The sequence below is a fragment of the Vidua chalybeata genome, chromosome 16 (assembly GCF_026979565.1).
Source record: "Vidua chalybeata isolate OUT-0048 chromosome 16, bVidCha1 merged haplotype, whole genome shotgun sequence".
Lineage (NCBI taxonomy): Eukaryota > Metazoa > Chordata > Aves > Passeriformes > Viduidae > Vidua > Vidua chalybeata.
In genome coordinates, this window is record NC_071545.1 from 7425122 (window position 1) to 7433221 (window position 8100).

Consider the following 8100-nt stretch of genomic DNA (forward strand, 5'->3'; position numbering starts at 1 on the left):
AACTAGCAACACATTATGGAAGGGAAAAGATTTCTTTAGAACTCTATGTTACTGCTGATGTGAAATGTTGGAAGGCAGGTCCAAAGGAACAGGTAGCTCCAGAATTTGCAGACATGCAAATAACAAATTCATGTTACTTTAGAAAACAGAAGTGTTCCATTTAAACAGCAAAAATATCTCTTTCCATTAAAACACTTTCTGTGCGCTTTTCTCAAATATTGATTAAAACTGATCAGTATCTTAATATAGTTCTGATTAAAGAAAAGAGAAACATCATGGTGAAGAGAAAAATAAAGGAATCTTCTCTTTCAATGTGGAGAAAGTAATAAAAACCAACCAATACAAGCAATATAATTTTTCTTTCTAAAATTACATCAATAATTAGAAGGTAAACATATCTGACCTATATAGAATATGGCATTTAAAGAACTGCGTAAGACAATGTCAAGAATGAAAAACTGGTTTTAAAAACTTAACAGCACAATTACACAACCCTGATCCCTGCCAGAATTCAAAAAAAATTTGCCACTATACATGATGCAACAGTGGGAAGTGCAGATTTCCTAACCACAACATTTCCAGCGAAACATGGAATGCAAGTTCAACTAGACTGAGAAGCAACAGTCATTTTCACTGCTACTTCTACAACACATCAGGCGTAAAGTATCCTACCAACAATCTGCAGTTTGGTGCAATGCTTAAAACTTCTTTTAGAAATTAAATCACTTGACTGAACATAAGAACTAATTAAAACAGGATAGCTATAATTAGCAACTTACCTGTTTCAGTTTTGCTGGAGAAACCTGCTGCCTGTTTGATTGCTGCTGCTGTCAGTGCTAATCCCCGGCTCCTCCTCAGGCCATGCTGGAACACAGCTTCAAACTGAGCACACAAACATGTCACTCTGCAACAGAATTTTTAATGGAACTCATGTAAAAGGAACTATGAAAACACCACGGTGAAAATCAACTATGTTGATTTTTTTACAGCAACTTTATTCCAGAGCTCTGAATAGGAAATATAAAGTGAACCATTATCTCATAAGCAGTGAAAGATCCCTCCTATGCAGTAATCTCATTATTTGCCAGCAGTAGAATCTACTTATATCCACAGTCTCAGCATAATGATTGAAAGCTGAGGCTCAGGTTACATTCAGAAGAATTGGCAATCAATTTGAGAAATCACCCTCACCTGCTAGAGGGGCTGTTAATTATGTTATTTCAGCTTCAGATCACCTACCTTTCATGCAATGTAACTTTTTGAGCATGAAAATATTTTGTGCCATATGTTTTATGTCATGATGCAAAATCTAAGCATGTTATTCTTAGACTATTTTACCTGCTATCTGAGTCTGAAGCAATTTCTTTTCTTCCTCCAAATCGTATTTGACACTGCAAAACACAGATTTTAAGAAATTTTAAGAAAATTTAAGAAACTTTGTTACACTAAATAAATTCAGTTTTCGGAACTATTTCTACATACAAAACAAATTCATATCAAAAAAGGAAACAGCACAAAATAGAGCATTGCAAAATACAGCCTGCATCCAAGAAGTGCTCTAGAGCATCATGTTACACTAATGGGCTGCTCTCCCAGTTCAAATAGATCCTCGCTAGCCAGAGCAACACACCTGCAGGTCCTTCAGTAAATTGAAAACTGAGTGGAAATTACTACTTTTGAGTTTCAAATGTGCACCCACAAAACCAAACATTGCTCCCACCCAGCTCAGTGCTACAATTACAGAGCCACTCTTCAAAAAGCATTTCACTGGCTTACTTCTGAGGAATTCTTCTGCCTCCCAAGCTCTCCCAAACTGACTTCAGTCTATGAAATTCTACTTGCTGAAATTCACGTTAACACAAATATAGACATATATGTATAAATCACATCTTTACATGTATTTTAACCATTCACTAACAATCTAGTGCAAAGAAAAGAAGATGCTACTCTAAAACATTAACTAAGTTAGACTTTGCAGTATACTGCAATTTAGTTTAGTCATAGCAGGATTACAAGAACATATATTCCTAATATATATCGTATAGTATTACATATATTTAAAACAGATCTATTACAAATATAACCTGTCCAGAACCAGAATTTTAAATAAATACTGCACAGTAGTTGTTTGCTAGCAGACAAAAACTCAGTTGTACTATGAAAGCCACGATTTCTTCTTTGTTTCCTTTTCTTCTTTTTCCTTCTCTTTGTTAAAGAGAAAGCAAAGACAGTCCCTGCTAGTAGTGACAACCCTGAGTAAGCCACTGCAGAAATGTCTGTTGGATTTCTCACCTGTTTAACTGCATCTAGTAGCCGTTCTAGAAGAAATTGCCTTTTACTGTCGTTGGTCTGTGAACCTGAAATCCAACAAAATCATATCATTTTAAAATAAATTGTTTTTTAAAACACATTTGGGCCAACACAAACATCTTTCTTTTGGGCCCTGAAAACTTTCTTCCCATGCCAATTATTCCACTAAATTAACTAATGTATTTTCTCTAAGTAAAATGATGCAGTATAAACTATGCTTTGAGGCTTCAAGTAGCCTTTCTCTAACAGGCAGCAATACTGTTTCAAATATCATCTTGATTCTTATTTTAGTACCATTTTGAAGATATATTTCACCAGTACCGAATACAGAATAATTATTCAAGCTGATCACAGCTTGCCCTGAGCTTCTTAGCACAACTATCAGTGTAGTACAGCATCACAGCGCTAGAAAATAATGGAAAACAAGAATGAGACACCAGGAGTATCTTCTTCTTCTTACTGTCAAACCTTACTGCAGAAAGAGCTTTAAGTCAGGTGAACAGACAGCAACTGTTACAGTAAATACCTTAAAATTCAACTACAGCATAGTTCCTCTGATTAACACCTATAAAATCTATTTTCTTACTATATAAGGAGCTATGCAAGACAACCTTTAACTTCTCAAGCTATTTCAACAATAACAATACTTTGCTTGTTGGAATATCCTTTATAAACTCCCATGAATATGGTAAAATTTATTCTTTTAGATAACCTACATTGCCTCTGTAATTTCTTTACTCTCAGCTTAAGTTCAAGACATCCATCAGAAACCTCTGTGACCTCTCTGGAGTTTAAGTCATTCTATTCTCCTTTCTCTTTCAAAGAGCATACAACTAATGTACATATGGACTGAAAGCCAATTACCCAAACTCTGCATGAGCAAATTCCTCCCAACACTGAAAATCAAACACCACACACTAGCAAAGAGAGATGACATCAAAGATATGTGCTTCCTCTTGCTATCCAACAATGGGAGGTCCAAATCCCAGAATTTCCTATCTTCATAATCCCATTCAAAACAGTTTGCTTTTAAACCAGCAGGAAACAACAGAATTTGTTCAAATGATTCTGCCTTTAAATACATATACTCATATAACATATAAATATACATTATACTGATATAATGTATTTTATATATTCATATTAATATATAAATATATTAATAGAATTCATATTCCATATAGTTTCATATATTCATTAAACAGAAGAAAACCCCCACAGTATGTCAGAATAATGAAAACAAAAGGGAAAACATGCAGATATAGCTGCTAACTAAGCTTCTCAATGCTGATTTTGCTGATTACAGGGCATTTTCAAGAATTTGTTCTTCCCATTTTGAACTCTGACTCAAACTGTGCAGACATGTGATGTGTGAGGTCTGGGGCTGTTACTCAAGCACTCCAGTGCACACAAACAATGTTCAGTGCCAGCCCAGGACTCCAGGAACAAAACCCACTCCAAATGAGTTTTAACGTCCTAACAGCTATGCCAGTTATGCCAGTGTGAAGATAAGGCTAAATTCATATAATCCCTACCATTCCACTTTGTGCTCCTTCAGAGATTACAATTTATTAAACAATATTCAATGTTCTTACCATGCATACATTGCCATAATGGAGATGTATACATGCCTTTGTATCCATTTGCTTTATAATAAATCACATCACCATAAAATAAGGAAAACAATCCCAACTTTTAGAGCAACCTCTCGTGTTCAGTAGCACTGAATATACACAACTCTGAAGATTTTCTGTTTTTTCAAAACTCATTACTCTTACAGTCTTACACTACCCACATACCTGCAAGAAGAGGCATAACACAATATTTCTCTTTATTTTAACAGCCTGAGACAACATCAGAACAAATGTACGCCATTAATAATTTCATGACCAGAAAAACATCTATCAAATGAAAATATTAGTAGGTGGGCCAAGTTTGTCTTCCAAATGCAATACATGTTAGTTTTTAAATTCACATCTCTTTGGACTCTTTGTATCTATTTGGTAACAGAAATGGTTTGCAACTAGATTCCAAACTATGATCAATATAAAAAAATGCATATATACAGAATACCTACTGATGTTCACTACACTAATTAATGTTCTAAACCATTAAAGCATTGATACCAAACAACCTTAACTTTACACAGACTGAGTGCAATGTGTATTTTCTCTTTATTTTACTTGTAAATTTGCACTAACAATTGTGACTGCAGGAGATTACAAGCAATAATTCCTGAAGCAGTTCAGACCACTCTCACCACTAAAAGGGCTGTAAGGCCACATAATGTGTCTACTGAGGGCTTAGCTGAGTTTTCTCTTCAATGCAAATCCTAAATTCTTCTACTGCTGTTGCTTAACAGAAATTTTACAAGGTAGAAGGAAAAGAATACTCACAAAGTCTAATTTTTTTTAAAAAATTCAAAGATTAAGTTGTGTCTCTTTTCATGCTGAGGGTATATTTTTCTTTGTAACAAGCCTATAAAATATGGTACTACTTAGTGATGGCTTTGTTTCCAGTAGGTGGAAGGTAAAAATAAATCTCTACTAACTCTACTGAAGATTTAGCTCTTTCACATTTTCATTTTCTAAACTAAGTCTTCAGAAAAAAAAAAGGCATATTTTCAGACAAGAGCACCAATTAAGTGTGATCGACTCCAGCTGATTTAAAGACTAACAGTGTTATTACAAACTGACTAAAATACCCGTCTCCTGATTCAGAATAGCAGTAAAAACTGCAGCAACACACATACAAATACAAAACAGAATGCATAAAAACAGCATTACTCAGAAAAAGGCTGTATTTAGACTATTGCAATAAAAAAGGAAGTTCATACAAGACTCTAAAAATAATTATGAAAACATAAGTATAAGGTTGAAAAACTAAGAAACTTCAAGAGACTCCTACCACCAACATCTACTCAGTCAAAAAGGGTTTAAAATAGGCTCAGGTGCTGCACCTGCCTCTGTGACCCTCTTCATTTTCTGTAGTTCAAGGTCATGCTTTCCTATTTTTAAAACAAACTTCTCTCCCTACTCTGACACAAACATCCACACCTACAGCAGCAGCAAACTGGCATATAAGTAAAGGCAAGCAGGATTTTCATCCACGTCTTACTAGGTAAAGCCCTCTTCAGCACCACATGCAGTATATAAGTAAAATAAATAAATCTCATATTGCTCTTATATAACTTGCATTTATGTCCTAAATGCAACATTTCAGATTGCAAGCCCTTTTGCTTGCTCTAATGCAGGTTCTGATGGCACAAGTTTAAAATAAAACACAGACCTAATTGAAATTCTACCTTATACTACATTATTATGATTCTACTGCTTACTTCCCCCACCACAAGTTGTACTTTTAAGTTTTCTGAAACTGTCATTAAACAAATGACAACACCCCCAATTCTTGACAAGCACATAAATCTTGTATCCTTGTATTATTTGCCTTTAAAGTTTAGCCTACTCAGCACTGTAGAATAAAATATGAGCATGTAATTAGTAAGCAGCATTAGTAATATTAATGTGAGGCTTACATCAACAGGAATTTACCTTCACATCCACTAGAAATACACTGTAGCTAAAGAAAACAAACATTAACCATAATTATAGCCATTAAGAAGTTCTTTCATCTATATTTTAGGAACACCTCTGTTAGTTAAAAGGCCTACAACTGGGTATAGAAGTACAGGCAGTGCTGTTACAGGCAATAAAAGAAGGATATGGTTAAAACTGATGAGATGTTAAGATCAGCCATCTCCTTTATCTGAAACAAGCATGATAATGATAGATATTTCTCTGTTCTGATCAGTTTGACTTATTCTAGAAAAACACTGTACAGCATTGTGTAACAGTACTGTTTGTCAAAGTGCAACATTAGGGGTTTTTTTGTTATCTTGCTATCTAATTGAAATTGTTGGAAAAACCTTATAATTCTTGGCAGGGGCTATATATGAGTGGTTACTATGCAATTGAACCACTACCGGTAATGTCACCCTAGGCTGTATTTTAAGTAATTAAATGTTTCTTTTCTCATAAACATGTATCTCTTCATTGTCTTAAAAAAAATATTAAAGGTAACAAAAATAACTACACCATGAAGCTTTAGGCCACAGGAGGTGTTACCTTGCCTTCTGAGTCACAGAATCCAAATAGAGCTCTCAAAGATTAGTCTCCTAGGAAGATTTAGGCTCTAATTTGCATAAATTTGCACAAGGCTATTCCCAGATTGAATTTGACGGGCTGAGGTTTTCCTTATGAAAATGATGACTCTTATAAATTTTGTAATTAGGATTTAGTTTACATTATGTCAAGATCTGAAACACTTGAGAAACTTTCTTTTCCCATGCTTTGAAAGATTTCACTGTTACTTGCATTTTTCACAAGCAGTTTCCTCATTATAATCTTTTTTTGCCTCATTTCTTCCACAAAAATCTTCTATTTTCTTCCTAATGTAAAGGTGAGAATAAAACAGAGAAAAATACAAGTGAAGTGGTCTTATTTTTCAGTTCACTTTCAGAAATGTCTGCTCCCCACAAAACATGTAGCATTTAGTTTGTCCAGTTAACTCCTCATTTTTTATTACTGCCTTTGGCAACAAAGATCACCTGTATTAGATCAGGGTGGGAGATCAATACGTGATCCAATCCTCTGCTGCAGAGTGTTGTCTGCAACTTCCACTGCTGAACATGTACAAAGAGACCCATCATAGTTTTTACTAAAGCACCTTCCTTCTCAAAAAGCCTCAAACAAATCCTTGCCGATGTGTTTTAATACATATTAAATAAATACCACTTATCCTTTACTTCTACGAGAAAAGTCTGTTAGAATTTTCATCTCTATCCTAACAAATAACTCTCCATGCTTGCCCATTCAAGTGTATCTGTTTCCTCCAGTCCGGTAGTTTATGGGTCATAAATCGCATGCAAAGCTTCAAGTATTTCCTTTACAAAACCTCAGAAAGCTCGCGATTTAGCACTCATTTACCCTCAAGATTTAGCACAGCCCCTGCACCGCTCCCCTCTACCACAGAAATTACAGCATCCAGACACGTCCTCACCGGGACCCAGCTAGGGACACAGCAACAGGGGCCCTTTTTCCACAAGCCGTGGTTCTCACCTCTCCCACCGACTGCATGCTCCTGAATTCATATTTTTAATTTTTTTAACTCCTATTTTCTCTTGGTCATTTATTTCCTCACGAATATTTCCTATGATTTTGCACAGCTGAGGCAACACAGATGCCCGAGCCCAGCATCACTTGTGCTGTGAGCTAGCGTCACCCTCAAGGGCAGGATTTAGGATTTAAAACGGGGTAAAATACCACTTCGGGGGAACTAGGGGAGCCGGAACGAGGAACGGGATGTGGCGATAAGAGACCCAAGTGTCCCGTGCCTCAGCACGGCACCAGGGAGCAGCGAGGGGAGAATGAGGGCAGCGCCACTCCCGCCCGGGCCCCCCGGGCACGCTCTGCCCGCGCCAGCCCCCACAGCGCCCGGCGGGCCCGGGGCGGAGGGGCCGGCCCGGCCGCACTCACCGCTCATGGTGCCCGCGGGGCTCCGTCCGCCGGAGCCGCCGCTCTCCCGCACAGCCACGGCCGGGCCGGCAGCCACCGCCCGCCCCGGAACCCGCCCGGCGCCCCGGAAGGTAAACACGGCCCCGGGAGCGCCGCCGTGCGCTTCCCGGCCCGGGGCTCCTCAGCGCGGCTCCGCGCCCTCAGCGCTCCCCGGCCCCGCCCGGGCAGAGGCATCCTGCGGGGCAGGAACGCGACACCGCGAAAGGAAGGGCGAGAC

At 37.8% G+C, this 8100-nt stretch overlaps 1 protein-coding gene across 1 annotated transcript in view; it reads right to left on the minus strand.

Moving 5' to 3' along the window:
* Positions 1-7897, minus strand: part of SNX29 (sorting nexin 29) — a 101773-nt gene extending 93876 nt beyond the window's left edge. Inside the window, exons 1-4 of the mRNA XM_053957206.1 lie at positions 7845-7897; positions 2293-2357; positions 1339-1391; positions 780-904 (exon numbers count right to left, since the gene is read on the minus strand). Of these exons, the coding sequence (XP_053813181.1) occupies positions 780-904; positions 1339-1391; positions 2293-2357; positions 7845-7851 (250 nt within the window). The 5' untranslated portion in view covers positions 7852-7897. The remainder of the gene's footprint in view (positions 1-779; positions 905-1338; positions 1392-2292; positions 2358-7844) is intronic.
* Between the last annotated feature and the right edge of the window lie 203 nt (positions 7898-8100).